At 51.8% G+C, this 21850-nt stretch overlaps 1 protein-coding gene across 1 annotated transcript; it reads left to right on the top strand.

Moving 5' to 3' along the window:
- Positions 1–9674: 9674 nt before the first annotated feature.
- Positions 9675–19125, top strand: HPD (4-hydroxyphenylpyruvate dioxygenase). The gene is made up of 14 exons (XM_036276339.1): positions 9675–9713; positions 9832–9858; positions 10568–10630; positions 10980–11084; positions 11651–11693; positions 11879–11961; positions 12851–12940; positions 14119–14222; positions 14614–14691; positions 15140–15302; positions 15400–15471; positions 17442–17564; positions 18804–18920; positions 19015–19125. Exons 1-14 carry the CDS (start codon positions 9711–9713, stop codon positions 19123–19125), a joined length of 1182 nt encoding a protein of 393 aa, XP_036132232.1. The 5' UTR covers positions 9675–9710.
- The last annotated feature ends 2725 nt before the right edge of the window (positions 19126–21850 follow it).

The raw sequence follows: 21850 nt of genomic DNA, 5'->3' as shown, positions 1-21850 counted from the left end.
CATGCCCCCCACTGGGGATTGGGCCCACAAACTGGGTATGTGCCCTGACCAGGAATCGACCTCTTGGTGCATGGGTTGACACTCAACCACTGAGCCACACGGGCCAGGCAAGATTTTTTTTTAAATTGATTTGAGAGAGAGAGAGAGAGAGAAACACCTATTTAGGCATTCATTGGCTGATTCTTGTATGTGCCCTAACCAGGGATCAAACCCGCAACCTCAGGGTATGGGGACGACGCTCTAATCAACTGAGCTACCTGGCCAGGGCCCATGAGATTGTTAATATTTTGTACCTGACTGAGCAGAGTGTGGGGCAGAGGAGAAAGCAATGGAAAAAATAGGACATATATTAATATGAATTCATAGTAATTTAACTAAGAAAATCATTGTCAAAGAGCATGAAGCTATACATTGAAGAGAGATAGATCATTGCAGACGCTGTTTCTAAATATTTGGTTAAAGTAATTATGATACAGCCTTTCAATGAAACACACATCACAAAAATAATTAACATAGGTATTTCTTACCATGAACAGTGTTTAAAAAGCATATATAATAAAAATATGCTATAGGAAAGTATCATATACATGTTTATGTTTTTACTAGGAAGTCTGTAGAATTGTACACCTGAAAACCTATATAATTTTACTAAACAATGTCACTCCAATAAATTTAATTAAAAAAAAAAAAAAAAAAAAAGAAAGTAGTCTGTGTGGATATGCCCTAATTGTCCATTGTAGTTGCCTATAGATAAAGGATTATGAGTGGGTTTGTTTTATGTATTTTCTGTTTCCTTTTTTTGTCTTTACTTTTAATTATGTGTATTTTCTCTTTTTTCCCCCTAACTTAAGTTGTATTGATTCTGTTATAAAGAATAAAACAAGACACCTATCTGAGCTGGTGAAACAGGTGCATTCAGTTTGTGAAAATTCAGAGCTGTGTACATTTTGCACTTTTTCATGTATATTAATCTTCAGTAGAAATACTACTTCCCGCCCTGGCCGGTTTGGCTCAGCGGTTAGAGCATTGGCCTGCGGTCCAGAGAGACCCGGGTTCGGTTCCCGCTAAGGGCATGTACCTCGGTTGCAGTTTGTCCCCGGCCCTGGTTGGTCGTGCGGGTGGCAGCCACTCGATGTGTCCCTTTCACGTCGATGTTTCTCTCTCTCTCTCTCTTCCTCTCTCTCCCTCCCACTCTATCTGTGCAAAAAATGGGAAAAGTGTCCTCAGGTGAGGATAAAAACAAAACAAAAAAAAAACAAAAAAGAAATACTACTTCCCAATTTCAAAATATACACAAAATCATAAAGAACATTGTTAGAACCAATACAACTTTTAAAAATCAAGACGAGATTCATGCAACATAAAATTAACCATTTTTAAAGTGAACAATTCAGTGGCATTTAGTGTATTTACAATGTTGTGCAACCACCACCTCTATCTCGTTCCAAAACATTTTCATCACCCCAAAAGGAACCCTATGCTCATTAAGCAGTCACTCCCTTTTCCACACTCCCCCCAGTCCCTGGCCACCACCAGTCTGCTTTCTGTCCTTATGGATTTACCTATCTTGGCTATTTCATATAAACAGAATTTAAAGCAATACAATTTTTTGGTCAATGGATTTCACATAAAAATTCCAATTTCCAGCTTCTTTTGATCAAAATCTGACCAAACTAGGCCGTGTCCCCACAAGCAACAAGTGGTTGAAGCTGGAGTAATCGTTACCCTTACCGACGAAGTGTGAGTTTAAACTCCACAATCCCACCCAGCTCTCTCTCTTCTGTATCATTCTCCTGCCTCCTGGAGCATTTGGGGTTCAAGTCCCTCGATAATGGCCTCTCAGACTCTTTTCTTTTTTTAAATTTTTTTTTTTTTTTTCTTAGTCCTCACCCGAGGACATTTTTTGATATTTTGTTCAGATAGAGTGGGAGGGAGAGAGAGAGAGAGAAACATCGACGTGAAAGGGACACATCGAGTGGTTGCCACCCACACGACCCAACCAGGGCCGGGGACAAACTGCAACCGAGGTACATGCCCTTAGCGGGAACCAAACCCGGGTCTCTCCGGACCACAGGCCGACGCTCTAACCGCTGAGCCAAACTGGCCAGGGCTAAAAATTTTTTTTCTTTATTGATTTTAGAGAGAGCGGAAGGGAGAGGAAGAGAGAGATAGAAACATCGATGAGAGAGAACATCGACTGGCTGCCTCCTGCATGTCCCCTACTGGGGATTTGGCCCACAACCTGGGCATGTGCCCTGACCGGAAATCAAAACAGCGGCCTCTTGGTGCAGGGTCGATGCTCAACCACTGAGCCACACTGGCTAGGCTCAGACCCTTTTCATTTGTTAAAATCCTCAGGTCTCCAGAGGCATGGGACACACCAGAAAAATATGAGAAACTTGGACAGGGAATGAATCTCAACTCTACCACTTACTGATATGAACCACTTAGCTTCTCTGAGCCTCAGTTTCTTGAACTGTAAAATGGGCATAATAATACCTCCCTCCTAGGGTTATGTTAAATGCAAAGCATTGGACGCAGTCACTCCTATCCCTGTAGACAACAGAGACTCTGCTACTACAGTTCTCCCTAATATTCAGAAATGGGGAAAGGAGGTTCAGAGAGGTCAAGCAACATATTGAAGGCAGCTCAGCAAAATGGAGGCCAGAGCTAATTCCCCTATTATCGAGTGAAGAGTGAAAGACAGTGAAGGGTGGCAGATGTTTGAAAGCCTGGAGACCTTGGATGGTGAGGACACAGGTTCATTCTGGAAGGGATCAATGATTGATCTTGAGTAACTTCATCCTCGGCTTATGCAAGTGACCAGGTACTGACGTGATGGTAGTTTGGCCCAAGAGGAAAGAAAAAAACCCTTTGATGTGCCCTAGGCCTCGATGTCATAGCAGCTGCTCAGCCTCCACGCCACTGCCGTCCTCTGCCTGGTCCCCAGTCACGGGGGCCTCCCACCCCCAAAACCTCAGGCAATCAGACCGTGGAACAGCGTCAACTGGCTCAGAAGAGTCCACTGTTAATTCTTCGGGAAGTTTGAAAACCATTTTTTTTTAAAACACTAGCATTATTTGAAATTAAATTATACTGAAGATTAAATTAAAAACAAAAAAAATTAGATAACATAAGCCTGCAACTAAATAAACTGTATTAAAAAACAAAGGAATAAATGCTCAAGTCTCATCCCTTCCTAATTATTTTACTACATCTCAGTACTACCTGTGCTCTTGCGTGTTAGATCTGTGTTGCACGTTACCGCACACACTGTTCTCAAACCCAAGTTCAGTGACCTTGGTAGCTTGAGCTTGGCTATAGGGAGTATTTACACCATAGAATTCAAATGCTAAAACCAAGGCTTCATTTGTTTATTGTTTGTCTAGGCAGGGGTGGGCAGACTATTGGTCTTTGGTCCAAATTTGGACTACTGTCTCTTTTTTCTCACTGCCTGTTTTTGTAAATAAAGTTTTATTGGCACACAGACATGCCAATTCATTTACATACAACAACAACAGAGTTGAATAGTTCATTGCAGTAGAGGCTGAATGGGCCTCAAAGCCTAAAATATTTACTATCTCACACTACAGGACCTGTTCTAGACTTCTGATTTTTTAAAAAAAAAATTTCTTTATTGCTTTAGAGAGGGAGAGAGAGGGAAATAGAAACATCAATGAGAGAGAACATCAACTGACCGCCTCCTGCACACCCCTGACCGGGGATCGGGCCTACAACCTGGGTATGTGTCCGGACCAGGAATCAAACCAGCGACCTCTTGGCGTATGGGTCGATGCTCAACCACTGAGCCACACCGGCCGGGCTAAACTTTTGATTTAAAAAAAAATTTTTTTTTTTTTTTATCCTCACCCTAATCCTCACCTGAAGACATTTTTGCATTTATCTTCAGACAGAGCAGGAAGGAGAGAGGGAGGAAGAGAGAGAGAAACATTGATGTGAGAGAGACACATTAAGTGGCTGCCACCCACACAACCCCAACCGGAGTTGGGGACAAACTGCAACCAAGGTACATGCCCTGAGCGGGAACCGAACCCAGGACTCTCTGATCTGCGGGTTGATACTCTAACCACTGAGCAAAACCGACTAGGGCTGATTTTTTTTTAAATCCTCATCCAAGGACATCTTTTCCATTTTTTGTTCAGATAGAGTGGGAGGGAGAGAGATGAAGGGAGAGAAAGAGAGAAACATCGACGTGAAAGGGACACATCAAGTGGTCACCACCCGCACGACCCAACAGGGCTGGGGACAAACTGCAACCGAGGTACCTGCCCTTAGTGGGAACCGAACCCAGGTCTCTCTGGACTGCAGGCCAACGCTCTAACCGCTGAGCCAAACCAGCCAGGGCAAGGGCTGATTTTTTTTTTAAGCAGGCAGGTAAACTATTTTCCACAGCCAACTGCTCCATCCTTTTTCAATTACAGTTGACAGTCAATATTATTTTATATTAGTTTCAGGTATACAGCATAGTGGCTAGACATGTACATAACTTATGACGTGATCCCCCCAATAATTCTAGTACCCACCCAGCATCATACATAGTTATTACAATATTGTTGACTATATTCCCTACACTGTTCTTTACATCCCTGTGACTACCTCTTCTAGACTAAAAAGTGACAAGGTTCAGCCCTGGCTGGTTTGGCTCAGCAGTTAGAGCGTCGACCTGTGGCCCAGAAAGACCCGGGTTCGGTTCCCGCTAAGGGCACGTACCTCCGTTGCAGTTTGTCCCCGGCCCTGGTTGGGTCGTGCGGGTGGCAGCCACTCGATGTGTCCCTTTCACATTGATGTTTCTCTCTCTCTCTCCCTCTCTCTCCCTCCCACTCTATCTGAACAAAAAAATGGGACAATGTCCTCGGATGAGGCTAAAAAAAAAAGTGACAATGTTCAGAGCACGCCTGCATGTACACGTTCCCCCAGTGGATGCTAAGCCCCTTGACACCTCTAAAGAAAGGACTGGTTCTGTTTGGACAGCAGCCGACAGGGATACGATGGTCGGAATCCAGGTTCTGGCCCAGCACGTTCGAACCACAGTGGACAAGTTATTTGGGCAGGTCTTCGTCTTCCTGAGTCTCAGTTTCCTCATCTGTGAACTGGGAGAAATAACAGTAAGTTGAGAGGATGAACCGGGCACAGTGCTGGACAGTGGCATGCCAGGAGAGGGGGCGCTGTCCAGCCCGGGGAATACGGGGTTGTCACGGAATGGGTTGGTTCTCCAGAAACAGAGGCTGAGACAGAGCTTGGGGTGCAAGATGTTTTTAGGGATCCACAATGATGAAAGGACGGGGGAAGCCAGGTGGGAGAGAAGGAGCCATCAGTGGTGGGGAACCCAACAAGGCCTTGGCCAACCTCACTGGGGGCTCTGGAGACAAAACTGCCAGCCAGAGTTGGATCTGCCTGTTTCGGACATTCGGTATCAGTGACATCGTGCAGTGTGTGGGCTTGTGTGACTGGTTTCTTTCACTCACATGTTTTCAAGGTTCATCTGTGTTGTAGCATCTGTGAGCACTTCATTCCTTTCTATGGGTGAATATTCCATCCTATGTACACACTACAGTCAGTCAGCGGGTTATTTTCCACTTTTTAGCTCTGATGAATGATGCTCTAAACGTTTATGGACTCTGAGGCCATGGGGAGCTATTGAGGGTTTTACAGTAGAGCTGCAACGTCATCAGGACTTGAAAAGCTTCTCTGATCAAGGTCAACATAGGCAAGCGAGCTGAGCAGGAAACCCAGCTGTGTGTCGCTGCTGTGCTTGGCCCGGAGTGGCCCAGTGGCCTATTTGTGATCCATTAATATGGGACCATTGGGGACCATAAATAAACCAAGCGGCTTTAGTTACATCTGAAAAATTGGACCTAAAAACAGCCAAACAGCCCTGGGCTCTGCTTCCTAGAATCTTTCATCACAGACCCCCAAAGAGAACTAATGCGGGTTCAAGGGCACCGGGCCATGAACAGAACTTCTCTGTCCCTTGCCAGGCCCCACAGCCCTCCCATCAAGGACTGGGAAATTAGTCCGGGAACTGGAGGCGTGAGGGCTGGCCCGGGGGCCCAGGTCTTAGCAGGGCTCCTGCAGCCCGGGTGCCCTCCGATGCCGAAGGTCCCAGGTGGCAAAGCTGAACGGCTCTCCTGACTTACACTCCGTCCAGTGGCTAAGAATCGCTGTCCTGTTTCACGCGCGGATGGTGTCCGTCATTCCCCAGTGAAGCTGGGGCGGGGGCACTCACAGCTTCCCTTCTGCTGCAGCCAAGCTGAGACGCTGCGGGCCAGAGAGCGGGTCTCAAGTCCCTGGCCTTCCCAAGCCTTCCTGTCACGTTGGTCCTAGAGCCCAGGCTGACCCCCTCAAAAATACCCACGTCCTCGAAAACCATCAGCCCCTAAGAGCTTACGAGCAACTAAAATGTACTTTTTTAAACCTCAAAATTGCTTCTCCATTTAGAGAGTGACTTTCTTTTTCAAGCTATTCTCCCCCCCCACAGGAGGATCCAACAGGCAAACATCACAGAGGAGTCATGAATTACAGAGATGTGTTCTGTTTTCCATACTCAAAGAATTAAAATTCCCAGCTGCCCACACGGAAAAATGCAGGAAGGTCGCGACCCAGTGACACTTCTCCCCAACTCTCCCTGACTGTGACGATCCCTCTAGTACTTATGAAATTAGAAGCATATAACACTTTACATCCATTCTAATCACATACCCAGAGATAGTAGCTATAAAATACAAAGCCATTTTTAAACACATTCCTCCTCCTTTATTTTCGTTCCAAATGTACTTAAACTATGGGGGAGGGGCTGCAGCAGCTGCTGGAACACCGCCCCGCCCCCTTCCCCACTGCCTCCACCCCCCACCCCCACCCCGTTCTGGAAGGTGCTTTAACTTTTTTCATCCCATTGGGAGGAGAGACCATTGCAAGCTTTCGATATTTTGGGTCCCCCGAAGGCCACCTTTGGGAATGTTTGGGCCCCTTCCCTTCCCTCCTGGAGGAGAGAAAAAACCCCAAAGGCACAAGGACACTGGGCTCCGCCCGCCCTGGTTTTAGCCGGTGCAGCCAGAATTGACCAAGGGATCAGGCTAGCGGACTCTCCTGAGGTCCCACCTATGGTCAAAGCCCAGGGGTAGTTTTTACCTCTCACACCAGATTCAGCTGCAGCTCAAGCTGCTGTCGCACCCCCACAGGTAACTCCACAGCCACACAAGCTTCCAAGATTTGTCATCCATTCAGGGAGGCCTTGCAGGCCGCCCCGAGGCCCCTGGGCAGGTACCCAGTACTCAGCAAGGTCTTCCCAAAGGAGCTCAGGGCCAAGGCCACCTTGGCCACGTCATAAGAAAGAGGCGGCCAGTGTTTATAGAGCTGGGAAGGGCACATTCCTGTCTCCAGGAGCACATCCCTTTCCCCTTCATCCTTCCTTTCCCCAAACAATGCTTCTGCCATCTTCCAGTAAGTCAGAACCGATGGAGCAAATTCCGCGGCTGCCACCAACGCATCCGGGGCTCCCAGGCTGGATGGTGTGCTAGGAGCACTCGCAGGAAACAGCATGCGGTCCTAACTGTAGCTAAGATATAGCAAAAACCCACAGGGACATCGGCCCAGGAACAGGGACATGGGGGACATCCGGAGGACACAGGGGCAAATGGCCAAGGACCGTGTCCCTGGGTCACAGCGTGCACTGAGGTCCTCCAGCAAGGGGCTGCACAGTGTTGTCTACCAGGAGCTCATGCCTGAGCCTAAGAGTCGGGGTTTTCACTGGGTGCCAGTCACATAGGCGCCCACTGCACTGCATGGACCAAAATCTGACTTCCAGAAAGGAAGCAGGTGCTCAGCACAAAGCTCGTAGCTTGTACAAACGGTCTAGGCCCAGGGAGACACGGTCTAGGCCCGGTTTCAGCCCTCCTGAAATCCAAGTCCCTCCATGTCCTCTCCTTCCGTGGAACCGTCTGGTCTATGAGCTCCACTCGGGGCCCCTCTCGCTCTGGATTTCTCAGTTGGAAACCCAGACCCAGAGGGGGAGAGGTGGACACTGAGGGCAGGCTGGTGAGGTGTGCCAGGAGAGGCCTCCGGTTCTGCCCAGAAAACAGAGAAAGGAAGGGAGCCGGCATCTGGACTGGTAGGATGGAATCCAACGTCAGAAGCACGTGGGCTGGACTTTGGACCTCTGTTCTTACCAGGTCCAATACCTTGTGGGGAGGAGCCCCAGGCACGTTCTTGCTATTTGTCAGTTTTTCTCTAAAAAATTAGAACAGTGGGCCCTGGCCGGTTTGCTCAGCGGTTAGAGCGCCAGCCCGCGGACCAATGAGTCTCGGGTTCTATTCAAGCCAAGGGCACGGACCTCGGTTGCAATTCGTCCCCGGGTCCTGGTTGGGGTTGTGTGGGAGGCAGCCACTCGATGTGTCTCTTTCACGTTGATGTTTCTCTCTCTCTCTCTCTCTTTCTCTCTCTCTCTCTCTCTCTCTCTCTCTCTCCCTCCCACTCTATCTGAACTAAAACAGAAAAAAAGTCCTCGGGTGAGGATAAAAAAATTGGAACGTTGGGACAAATGATCCTTGAGGTAATTACTGGCCACAATGATCAGGTTTTGTTTTGTTTGTTTAAAGGCTGGTGTCGAACATTTGGGGAGCAAAATGCAAGAGGATGGGGGGGTCATAGCACAGTCAGGGGCCAAGATGGTCCGTGTCAGGGCTGGAAGTTTCCAGACAATGAGGGTAGTTGACAAAGCCGGTTCCCTGTGAAGAGGGCTCAGCCACAGCTCCTGGGGACCCGGGCTGTCCTGGGGCCTCAGGTAAATGCCAGGCTGGCCAGCAGTTACCATTCATCTTCCAGAAGAGTGAGACCTGGAGGCTCAGGTGTGGAGGTGCCGGGAGGGCCCTGGCCCTCCTGCTTCGAGCCGGCGACTCCGCCACCCACCGCCCGGGACACTCTGAGAACCTGGGCAGGGGCAGAGCCATGACCTCTCTCCCCAAACTCAGGCCGTGGCAACACCAAGCCCCCACCCTATTCTCCATCAGTCCCCCTACGCCCCAAAGAAACATAATTAATCATAACCAACATTAACAAAGACCTGACTGTGCACCAGGTTCTACTGCAAAAGATTTATACTTGATCCCATTCAATCCCCACTGTACTACTATCGCTCTCATTTTACAGCTGGGGAGACCGAGGCTCAGAGGGGTTTGGTGACTTTCCCCAGTCACATAGGGTACACCAACTCCAGGATTCAAACCCCACACCCATGCCTCTAGCCAGCATGGAATACAATGGAATGCAACCCTTTTACCCAAATGCAAACCAGACCATTCCCACACAAACAGGGCTTCAGACCAGCCCCCACCCGCCCTCAGATGCTCCCTGAATAACAGTCCGGAGCCACCACTACACTCCCGCTGGCACTGGCTTCTGAGCTTTGGATTCTGGAGGGCAGAGATCACAGTCCAAGCCCAGGGTCCTAGAAAGAACGTGCCCTTGGCGTCTTGCCCTTGCCAGCCACTGCCCTGGCTGGACCTGATGGCACCGCCCTGTCCAGGAAGGGCCGCAGCTGGATCAGAGGCTCAGGCCTGGGAGCTTCAGGGTTGGGGTCAGCTCCCACCCCCAGGCAGTCCGGAGGCCAGAGGCGGGACCTGCTGGCTGTTAAATACTCTGCCCGCGCTCCTCCCGGCCTCCGGTCCCAGCAGCAAGTGTGACCAAGACCAACCATGGTAAGTGCCTGCCCAGGGCCCCGCAGCCTCCCGAGGGTGGTGCGGATCTGCAGGGAGACTTCCAGAAACACCTTGTGGCTGAGTTTCCCAGCCTCACTGTTCTTTTCTTTCTCCTTAGACGTCTTACAGCAACAAAGGAGAGAAGGTAAGTGGGAAGCAGAAATGGGGGTCGGGGCTGGGAGACTGGGGTGTCAGCAAACGTCGGAAGAGGAATAAGCACAGCGGGTTTGCGAAGCCCAGGATGTACACTCAAGGTCACCTCTGCGCCCAGACTGCACGATTCAACCTTGCCCTGGCCAGTATTTATCTCTTCTTAAATTCCTGTCAATCTCTTGCCCTGGCCAGTGTTGCTCAGTGGTTAGCACATTGGCCCACCCACCAAAGGGTCATGGGTTCGCTTCCCAGCCAAGGGCATGTACCTGGGTTGCAGGTTCAAACCCCGGCCCCAGTGGGGGCACGAGAGGCAACCTGTCGATGTGTCTCTCTCACATCCATGCTTCTTTCTCTACCTCCCTTCCTCCCTCCCTCCCTTCCACTCTCTCTAAAAATTAATGGAAAAAATATCCTCAGGTGAAGATTAACAAAAAAACAAAAACAAATACCTGTCATTCTTTTAATCCTGCCTGGAAGTTCTTTCTAATGTCCGACCGAAATCTGTATTGCTGTAGCATCAGGCTGTTTCCTTCTGTGAAACCTGGGCAGGCCTCCTGCGGGGGGCTTCTCAATCCTGGCCCCCCAGAAACTCAAGTTCCAGATGAGAAACCTGTTTAGCAGCTGGGCAAGACTATGGGGGGTTGGGGGGACAAGGGAGGTGATCCAGTCCAGGGACTCAGCCTCATCCCCTCTCTCCTCAGCCCGAGAGAGGCCGATTCCTCCACTTCCACTCTGTGACCTTCTGGGTTGGCAACGCCAAGCAGGTAGATGCCACGGCGAGGTCCTGGAGTGGGCAGAGGGCGGGCAAGAGGCCTCGCGGACAAGGCGGACTGCAGCCGAGTCCGTGATTGGCCTCCAGGAGGGGAGGGTCAGGCCAGTGCTGGGACCGGCCCAGGAAGGACAGATACTCCGGGTCCTATTTACACAATCAGGGCCGGACCCCAGCAGGTGTCTTATCTGAGGTCAGGAGAGGTCAGAGAGTGGACCTTCTTCCCAGGAGGGACTCTGACCTGGGGCAATGGGGCAGACGAGCTGGGGGGCCTGGGAGCGCTCACTGGGGCACCCCAGGCGGGCCCCTTGGCCCTCGCGAACGCGGCTTCCACTCCGATCCAGGCCGCGTCCTTCTACTGCAGCAAGATGGGCTTTAAACCACTGGCCTACAGGGGCCTGGAGACGGGTTCCAGGGATGTGGTCAGCCACGTGGTCAAACAAGGGCAGGTGAGTCCACACCCCAGGACCACCACTCACCCAGGAGGCCTACCCCTCTCCTGCTGGTGTCAGCTCCCTGAGCCTGTCGCACCTGTGGGTGAAGTAGACAGGTAGCCCTTTCCCCAGAAGACCCAGGCCTCTGCCAGGATGCTTGGCGCTGCGAGGGGAGCGGAGCGGAGCGCCGCCCCGCCTCAGGCCCTTTGCACAGCCCGCAACAGGGACCTTCGTAGTTTCTCCTCCAGTGCTGGCCTCACAGACGTTCAGGGAAAGTTGGCAGAGGCCTCGGGGGTCAGAGCTGGAAGACAGCAGTGCCCTGGCCCACGAGACCCAATCAGCAGCGTGTCTCAGGACCCCAGGGGTGGCGGGCACAGTGGAGGCCCCCAATTCCTCAGGACCAGGGGAGAAACTAAGGCAGAGCAGGGACTGCAACCCAGGGCCAGGGATCCTGTCTGGCTGGAGGACTAATCTGGTTCCTTTTGCCCCCCGCGGGGTGTGAGTGGCGGACAGGGAGGAAGGGGTGGGGTCACCTGCCCGCATTGGGAGAAGCCACAGCTCACCTCCTCCCTGTGTCTTAGATTGTGTTTGTTTTCTCCTCTGCGCTCAACCCCTGGAACAAAGGTGAGGGGACCCCCAAGGGGTTTGAGGGGTTTGAAGTGAGGGGTGGAGACCTGGGACTGTGGGTGGGGTCAGGGGCATGGGGGCGGGCAGGGTTCAGCCTAGAAGGGGACGGAGCCCATCAGGTTGGGAGTAAGGTGAGGGGCCGTGACTCCAGCGCCACCCACACCCACCCCTGCCGGCCACAGACATGGGCGATCACCTGGTGAAACATGGTGACGGAGTGAAGGACATAGCGTTCGAGGTGGAAGACTGTGACTACATCGTGCAGGTGAGATCACACCAGGGCTGGTGTGGAGACAAAGGAATAAGGCTCGGCCGGCCCTCTGTCTGCCATGGGGACCCCCATCAGTCAGGGCTGGAGGACACTGCCATGTTGAACGACACACGCCTGAGATCCAGCGACACCCTGCCCCGACTGTGTGTCCTCTCTCTGAGCCTCAGTATCCATAAAATGGGGATAACCACAGCACCTACCTCCCTGAGTTCTCACAGAGGCAACGAGATCACAGTGACCATTCCCTGAGTACGACTCTGAACCAAACACTGTACTCGAGGGCAGTTTCGAGGTCCAGAGTATAAGTCCCAGAGGCACACTGTCTGGGCCGTATTCGCTGTGTGATCTTGGGCAAAGTGGCTTAACCTCTCTGTGCCTCCATTTCCTCACCTATAACACGGAGACAATAACATCACCTTTCGTAAGGATTTTGTAAGGATGTAAGAGGTTAATACCTGCAGCAATGCCCCGCATGTGACAAGCACAGACATGCAGTAGGTTTTGCTAAACACGTATACAAACTATGTGTGTAAGGCACTCGGCAGAGGGTCTGACGCACAATAGGTGCTCAGTTCATGCCAGCTCACATTCTTCTTATGGAGACACCCATTTTACAGAGCGGGAAGCTGAGGACTGGAGAGAGGAAAGGGCCACAGGGTGTTAGGAGAGGCAGGACAGACCTCCACCCCCACCGGGTTTGTCTCCCATAGCCTCAGCTCTGGGCCTGGGCCTCAGTTTCCCAATCTGCCAAATGGGCATGAGGCATGGGTACCAGGGCCAGCAGCAGAAGCTGGCCCACACAGAGGCAATCTAGCCGGACCCGTCAACATGGGCTCCTGGACAGCCCGGCCCTTACCATGTCCCCCACCCCGTGTCCCCACAGAAAGCCCGGGAACGGGGTGCCAAAATCATTCGGGAGCCCTGGGTGGAGCAGGATAAGTTCGGGAAGGTGAAGTTTGCTGTGCTGCAGACGGTAAGCTAACTTTGGCACCCCCACCCTCCTGTTAGCGCCCCCTGAGATGCCAGGACCCCCACCGCTCCCAGACTCGCGTCATCCCACCTGTGTTTCCAAGCACAGACCCCCTCGAGTCTGACCCCCTGTAATGCCTGGCTAGTGTGCAGAGGCTGATGAGAGGTACCTGCCACCCCTTGGGGTTCCCCTTCCTCCCCAGTGGGGGTGACATCATGGGGATGCAAGCTTCAGGCAGGGGCTTTGAAGAAAGTAGAGGGACCGGGTCTGGGGAAGCCCCACCTCGCTCTAGCTGTGTGACTTTGGGCAAATCACTTCACCTCTCTGTGACTTCATTCATTCATTCATTCATTCATTCATTCATTCATGTTTTAGGTGTTTTCATTCATTTTTTAGAGAAAGAGGAAGAGAGAGAGATAGAAACATCGATGTGAGACAAAAACATCGATCGGCTGCCTCCTGCACGCCCCTCACTGGGGCTCGAGCCTGCAACCTGGGCACGTACCCTAGCTGGGAATCGAACCGGGATCTCTCAGTCCATGGGACGACGCTCAATCCACTGAGCCACACCAGCCAGGCTGTGACTACATTTAAATGAGCAAGGACTGGGGTGGGACCCTCTGTGATCTGAGACACACTACTTAACCTCCGTGTGCCTTAGTTTCTTCAGCTTAACCCTCCTAGGGTTCAAGGTCACATGAGATCGCTTACATGCAACAGTGCCTGGCGTATTGCAGACACGCAGGCAAAGATCACCATGTGTGTTTAGAACCTGTGTTATCACAGGACGGAGACTGCCCGAGGTCCTGCCTTCTCGAGAGTGAACAGCTTGAAAGTAATTAAGACCGAAAGAGCCCTTTGGTCTCCTTTGACCCAGTCCCTCAGCGTTCTTCGTTTAGTCCACATCTTTGTCACTGACCTGGTGCTGAGGACATAGTGGTGACCAGGAAAGGGGCCTCGTCAGAGAAACTCTGGCCCTGTGGGGTAGACAGACTGTCAAAGAAATTCCCAAATGACAGACTGCAATGCATTTCAGACTGGAGAAGTGACTTGCCCTAGATCACACATGGAGTTAGGGTCAGTCTGGGGTTGGGACCCAGGGCCGTGCTGGCACTAAAATGCGGCCTGGCCTCGGAGGGGACGGGAGCTCAGGGGCCTAGCCGGCTGTTTTCTGCCCGTAGTATGGGGACACAACACACACCCTGGTGGAGAAGATGAAGTACACCGGCTTCTTCCTACCTGGATTCGAGCCCGTAGCAAAAATGGACCCCGCGCTCTCCAAGCTGTGAGTGCTCCTCGGGGTGGGTGGGTGGGGTGGGCTTCTCTGCAGGGGTGGAGAATTTCGAGCCTGCTGGGGAGCTCCTGGGGGTCCCCAAAGGTGGCTTGGAGAGGCAGCATCAAGGCTAAGAACAGGCTCTGGAACCAGACTACCTGGGTTCAAATCTCAGCTCTGTTACTTCACAGCTACTTAACCCTTGGCCAGGTACTTTATTTCTCTGCACCTCAGTCTCTTCACCTGTAAAATGGGGCTAGTGAGGGTGTGTGAGTTGACACAAATAAAGTACCTGTGGTAGGTGCTACGTAATAATGAGCTATCGTTGTCCTTAAGGGGCCAGTGGGAACGAGGGCAGATTTAGGGAGCAACCGTCTCACCCTTAACCGAGCCCCTCCCCCAGGCCCCAGTGCAATCTTGAGGTCATCGACCACATCGTGGGAAACCAGCCTGACCAGGAGATGGAGTCTGCCTCGGACTGGTGAGTCCCTGGCCCAAGCCCTTCCCCCAGAGGCCCACTCCCTGCTTCTTCTTGCCCCAAGACGTCAAAGTGGGAGACAGAGCACTAGGGGGCAGGAAGTTAGCTTGAGGCCGCCCATTCATCTGGTCCCTGTAAAATCATCCCCACGGAGATCAGACGAGGTGAGGCCCAAAGTGACCCGCGGGTGGAGGCTCGGAGGACGACTGTCACTCCCCGAACAGCGCCCTTTTGCGAGTTAGAAGCAAGTACCCCTTGTCAAAGCGCCTGCCTCTGCCGGAGCATCGCCTTACTATCAGGGTCTGGTCACCACACTTTGCTTCCACCTGCAGGAAAACTCAGAGTCTAGGTACAAATCTACGACATATATGGATGGGAACAAATTCTGGAAGGTAGAATAGGGGCATGGAGCCAGTCCCAGAGCCAACACGCCCATCCGGCCACCCCACAGGTACCTGAACAACCTGCAGTTCCACCGTTTCTGGTCTGTGGACGACACGCAGGTGCACACGGAGTACAGCTCTCTGCGTTCCATCGTGGTGGCCAATTACGAGGAATCCATCAAGATGCCCATCAACGAGCCGGCGCCGGGCAGGAAGAAGTCCCAGATCCAGGTGGGGCCGTCTCGGGGGAGAAGAACGCAGGGAAGGGGTGGCGGGCTCTTGGGGTGATGGGACCAGTGACGGGGGTCTCTTTATTGCCTTCCCGCAGGAATATGTGGAGTATAACGGGGGCGCTGGGGTCCAGCACATCGCTCTCAAGACCCAAGACATCATCACAGCGGTTAGAAGCCCACTTTGGTCCTCATTCATTCGCCTCCCACTCAGCTCCAGAGCCAATCTCTGCGAAATAGAAGGGGGGCAGCAGCGCAGTCCTGGGCCCCCTTAATAGCTGAGGGCCGACAGGGCCCCTGCTGGTTCCGGCCACCCACGTGCAGGCACATTCTCCCGGGGAGAGTTCGGTCCCTCTTCAGAAAAACACTCTGGGCTTTAGAAATGGCAGGTGCCGGAGGTAACAGGAAGCCTAGAGTCTCTTCCCAGTTCTGCCAGTGACTTGCTGTGCTTCTCTAGGGGATTCAACCCCCTTCTCTGGGCTTTCGTGGCCTCACCTTGAAAATGAGGATATTAAGGCTACAAGATTGATTAGGTCCTTTGAGCTAAATTAAATGTCCTGAGTCTATGGCTCCAGCCCCTGGGGAGGCTGGGTCCTCCCTATCGCTTATATGGCAGTATGGCAGGCAGCGTGGACAAGAGCCTGTCCTGTCCCATTCAATGCAGGCCCAGCCCAGAATTCACTGCATAGCCCTGGCAACTTCATTCATTCATTCATTCATTCATTCATTCATTCATTCATTCATTCATCCATTCGTTCACTTTCTCAATAGATGTTTCTTGAGCACCAACTAGGTGCCAGGTACTGTGTCAGGTGCTGTTTTAGGTACTTGGACCTATCAGTCAACAAGACAATAGTGTCCACCCTTGTGGCGGCAGAAGACAAAACAAGTAAAACATACATGTTAGATGGCAGCGAGGGCCCTGGAGAAAAGCAAAGCAGGGTGAAGGACATTGCTATTTATTTATTAAAGTCCTCATCCAAGGGTATTTTTCCATTTATCTTCAGATAGAGAGAAGGGGAGAGAGGGAGGGGGAGAGACAGAGAGAGAGAGAGAGAGAGAAACATCCATGTGAGAGAGACACATCAACTGGTTGCCTCCCATACAACCCTGACCAGGGCCGGGGACTGAACCGCAATCGAAGTAATTGACCTTGACCAGAATCAAACCCACAATTCTTTGGTCCACGGGCCGACACTCTAACCACTGAGCAAACCGGCCAGGGCGGGATACTGCTATTTAAACAGGTTGGGCCCAGCCGGTGTGGCTCAGTGGTTGAACGTCAACCCACGCACCAAGAGGTCGCCAGTTCGATTCCCGATCAGGGCACACGCCCAGGTTGTGTGTGGGCCTGATCCCCAGTGGGGGGCATGCAGGAGGTGGCCAATCGATGGTCTCTCTCATCTATGTTTCTCTCTCTCTCCTTCTCCCTTCCTCTCTTTCTAAAAATCAATGAAGAAAAAAATGTTTAAAAATAAATAAATAAAAAGAAGCAGGGTGGTCACAAAAGGCCTCATTGAGGAGACACTTGAACATGCAGAGTTGGAGGGACCAGATTTGGAAGGAGAGAAGCATGTGGATATCTGGGGGGAAGTACCTTGCAGAAGGGACAGCTAGGGCGGAGGAAGGTTGAAGGAACAGCAAGACCATGTGGCTGAACAGAATGAGCAAAGGAGAGAGGGGTAGGAGGCAAGGTTAGAAGGTCGGAGTAGGGGCAGGTGCTCAGGGCTTTGACTCTGAGATGTGACATCCCTGTGGGGTAAGCAGAGAAGTTACATGACTTACATTTTAATAAAATCACTCTGGTTATGTTGAGAATAGATACTTAATCTCTCAATGCCTCAGTTTCCCCAGTTATGAAATGGGGATACTGTCATCCAAACACCTCAAAAGATCGCTGCAAGGACAGAATGAGGCCATACATAGAAAGTGCTTGAGACAGGCACACAGTGAGCACTCCACGGATGTTAGTGATTGCTATTCCTCTAACGGGACCCACAAGCCCCCCGAGGAGGAAAGGGAGGAAGTCACAGCACGCCCTGACAGTTTGGGGAGCGAGGACAGGGACCCAGCACCTCCACCTGCCTAGATATGTTGAGCATGGAGAGAGGAGGCTGACCTTGACCCTGTTCCGAAACAGATTCGCCACTTGAGAGAGAGAGGCATGGAATTCCTGGATGTTCCATCCACGTACTACAAGCAACTGCGGGAGAAGCTCAAGTCAGCCAAGATCCGGGTGAAGGAGAATATTGAAATCCTGGAGGTGAGGCTAGAGCAGCCTCCTCAGGCTGCTGGGAAAATGCGTCGAATTCCATCTTGCCTCACAAGTTTAGTCCAAAGGCCTACCCTGTAGCAGGCACCCGGATACAGAGGGAAACCAGACCAGATCCCTGCCATCATGGGACTTGCATTCTAGCGGGGAGACAGACGACCAGAAAATAAATAACACAAACACCATCAGAGAGAGCAAGAGAGAGCAAGAAAGGCTGTGCCATACGGCAAGTTAAAAAAGGCCATGACAGAGAGTGACTTGGGACTACTTTACAGGAGGTAGTCAGGGAAGGCTTCTCTGAGGAAGTGGCATGTCAATGAAATTTAGATGATGAAAAGAAGTTGGCTATGTGAAAGGCTGGGGAAAGAGCAGTCTTGGCAGCGAGAACAGCAAGTGCAAAGGTCCTGAGGCAGGAGCAAGCTCCAAGTGCCTGAGGAACAGAAAGAAGGCTAGAGTGGATGAAAGGAGGAGTGGCCTAGGTCACAGAGGTAGGCAGGGGCAGATTCCTCTTGCAGGCTATTTAGAACTTTGGATTTTACTCTTCTGTGGCCAGAAACCATTGTAGTTTTTTTTTTTTTTTTAAATAGTTTTAATAATGTATGTCACATAACATAAATCACTGTTTCAAAGTACATAATTCAGTAGTTTTTAGCTATTCACTGTGTTGTGCAATCGTGATCAAGATCAGTTTTGGAACATTTCCATCACTCTAAAAAGAAGGGGTATGATCGTTGCCATCACCTACCAATCCCACCCTCCATCCCCTCAGCCCTAGGCAGCATTGTTAATTTGTCTCTATAAAGTTGCCTTTTCTGAACATAGCATAGAAACAGTATCATACAATACGCGATCTTTGGCGTCTGGCTTCTTTCCCTCGGCATCATGTTGGCAAGGTTCATCCAAGTTGCGGCAGGTGTCAGTGCTTCGTTCCTTGTTATGACAAATGTTCCCTTGCAGGCAGAGGCCACATTTTGCCGATCCATTCATCAGCTGGTGAATATTTGGCTTGTTTCTACTTTTTGGCTATTATGAATCATGCTGCTACAATCATTTGTGTACAAGTTTTTGAGTGGACATATGTTTTCGTTCTCTTGGGTAGATACCAGGGGGTGGAATTGCTGGGTTATATGGTCACTCTATGTTTACCCTTTTGAGGACCCGCCAGATGGTTTTCCACGACAGCTGTACCGGTTTACACGCCCCTAACGCAGCTCCCTGTCTCCCACCTAGGAGCTGAGAATCCTGGTGGACTACGACGAGAAAGGCTACCTCTTGCAGATCTTCACCAAGCCCATGCAGGACCGGCCCACGCTCTTCCTGGAAGTCATCCAGCGCCACAACCACCAGGTAGGTGCCGCCTGTCCCCAGCAAGCCGAGGAGCACGCAGGGTAGCCTGGTTACCTCTCTAGACCCGCAACTCGCCTCCTCTCTCCTGCTGCAGGGATTTGGAGCCGGCAACTTCAACGCACTGTTCAAGGCTTTCGAGGAGGAGCAGAACTTGCGGGGCAACCTCACAGACATGGAGCCCAATGGGGTGCTGCGCGGCATGTAGGCCGCGCGAGTCCCGCGCAACCGGCCGAGGCCCCGCCCAGGCCCCGCCCACCTGAGGCGCACGGCGGGCCACGCCCCTAGCCCTGGAACACGTCCGTCCTAAGGCTCTGAACAGCAAGCCCTTCTCACTGGCCATTCCCTTTAGACCCCGCCCACCAGCCCGTCTGGGGCCCCAAGGTTCCGCCCACCTCCTGACCACGCCCTCGTCTGCGGTCCTTCGGAATAAAGCGGCCCAGGATCCAACGCGGTATCTTGGTATCTGTGCGGGGCTGGAGCAGTGACGCCGTTTGGCCGCCAGGGGGCGGCAGCGCTGCAGGAGGCGTTCGCGTTAGGGGTTCCGAGCACCGCGGGAACGGAGGAGCCCGGTGCAAGCGCTTTGCTAATAGGACCGCGCGAGTCGGGGAATTCTGGAACTAAGGGGGAGCAGAGGGCGGAAAGACCGTATCATTTCGTGGGGTGGTAAATGCTATTAAGAAAATAAAGCAGGTGATGAGATTGTGTGGAGGTGAAGCTGGGAGGGGGGACTCATTTACATCGAGGGAAGGCCCCTCTGGGGAGGTGACATTTGGGCGCCAGCGTGGGAAAATCTGGGAAAAGAGATCCCAGGCAGAGGGAACAGCAAGAGTAGAGGCCTGAAGGTGGGACCGTGCTTGGCAGCATCCTCTCTGCTGGCTTTATGGTCTCTAAAAGTGAGCCATCCCCAACTTTGCTGCCCTGAGCCCAAACTTCTGGACATAGAAAAGGGGGGTGCTAGCGAAGGGACTTTGGGGACGCGTCCTTGCTCTGCAACCATGGGATACAGTTTCCGGTCTGAGAGGAAGGGCACATAGGAGGGATCTGAGCCCCCAGCACAGCAGTCACCAAGTGCCCCCTGCTCTCAGTGCAGCTCCGGTCCCCACGGCCTTGCTAGTTCATACTCAAGTGTGAATGACCCATGCAAAAGAATGACACTGTTGGGAAAGGAGCTACTAGTCTTAAAATTCTTGGAAGAAAATATTTCTCCCAAAAACCAGACAAGAGGAAGTGGGGGCAAACTGGGCTGCTTTCTTGATTCTGATGTTTAACAGCCCTCCCTTAGGATGACTCAGCTCAGAATTGGGAACAGGTGGATCTCAGTGCAAGGGGAGAAAATCCAAGTTGTTACAATGGGAGAATTGGGGGATTTCTTTTTAAACAGAAGATAGGGCTTCTGGGACTATGAACTTCAGAAATGAAAAGAACATCAGCAAGAACCCAGAGAACAACCAAGGGCAGGTTCCAGGACCTGGCTGGGCTGCTGGTTAAAAATACCCTCCCTCACCCTGGCCAGTTTGCTCAGCGGTTAGTGTCAGCCTGTAGACCAAAGGGTCAAGGGTTTGATTCCCGGTCAGGGGCACATAAGTGGGTTGCAGGTGTCTCTCACATCTCTCTCGCTCTCTCTCCCGCTCTCTTTTTCTCTCTCCCTTCCTTCCATTCTATCTAAAAATCAATGGAAAAATATCCTCAGGTGAGGATTAACAACAACAAACATAACCTCTCTTGTTTCCCCATGGCTTATGCAAAAAAGGGAAATTCTATAACCCGGGAAGTTGTAAACTGGTGGCCCATAGGCCAAATCTGTTTCCCAGATGTATTTTGTCTGCACGGATTTAAACAAATTTGAGTCAACATTTCAGAAAGTTGGGGTATTTCACACACAAATCCTAGGGTTGTGGTTCTTGGAGCCACCGGGCAATTCTGGGCTTTTCCTCCCTATGCAGCAACACTCAGCTGGTGCCAAGTGGTTGGTGCTTATTTAGATGGGGCCTGGGCAGAGCAGACCCACATTAGCTGAGCGCAGACTGGGGAGCCAGATGGCCTAGGTTCTCACCTACATCAGTCACTTGCTTGCTGTGTGACCTTGGGCAAGCTACTCGACCTCTCAGTGCCTTAGTTTTCCTCATCTGTTCAGTGGGGTGAAATAATACCTGCCTCCTGACTCCTGCAAGTTTTGTAGTTCTCGTTTTTAAAATTTTTTTCTTTATTGATTTTAGAGAGAGGGAGGGAGAGATAGAAACAGCGATGAGAGAGAACATCGACTGGCCACCTCTTGCATGCCCCCGACTGGGGATTGGGCCCACAGCCTGGGCAAGTGCCCTGACCTGGAATCGAACCAGCGACCTCTTGGTGCATGGGACAACACTCAACCACTGAGCCACACCGGCCAGGCTTTTTTTTAAGCACTGCTGCAAGTTTAATATCAAAGATATTTAAAACTGGCTGGCACAGGGTGGGCGTTGTGTTTGCTATTTTGGAGAGGGGACTGAGTGAGGAGCTTAGCCCAAGTCTACCTGGCACCTCCCCTCCCCATCCCAACCTGGTCTGCCCTGTGCATGCACCTGTCTTGATGGGACTCCCTCTTTGGTCCTCACACAGAACCAGTGAGCAAAGGACTTATCCTGTGGGACTGAGAGGCAAAGGAAGGGGTGGGGGATTTGAATAGGGGAGGAGAACCACCGGACTTGGTAGCCTAGGAGAAAAAGCCCAGGACTTGCCGGTTTTGAGCTCAGGTCACCAGCGGCTGTGGGTGGGTGGGGCGCAGGTTGGAGAGGGAGGTGTTCCCTGGATGCCCTGGGTTGTACTCATGCTAGCCTGCAAGGCCCTACAGCATCTGCCCCCCCACCCCCACTTTTCAGACCGTATTTCCTCCCTGGCAGGGCAGCCTCACAGGTCTCCTTGCTGGTCTTGCCTCGGGGCCTTGGCACTGA

This window comes from Molossus molossus, unplaced genomic scaffold (assembly GCF_014108415.1).
Source record: "Molossus molossus isolate mMolMol1 unplaced genomic scaffold, mMolMol1.p scaffold_m16_p_22, whole genome shotgun sequence".
In the NCBI taxonomy this organism is placed as follows: Eukaryota; Metazoa; Chordata; class Mammalia; order Chiroptera; family Molossidae; genus Molossus; species Molossus molossus.
This window is presented reverse-complemented; position numbering and strand designations above follow the sequence as displayed.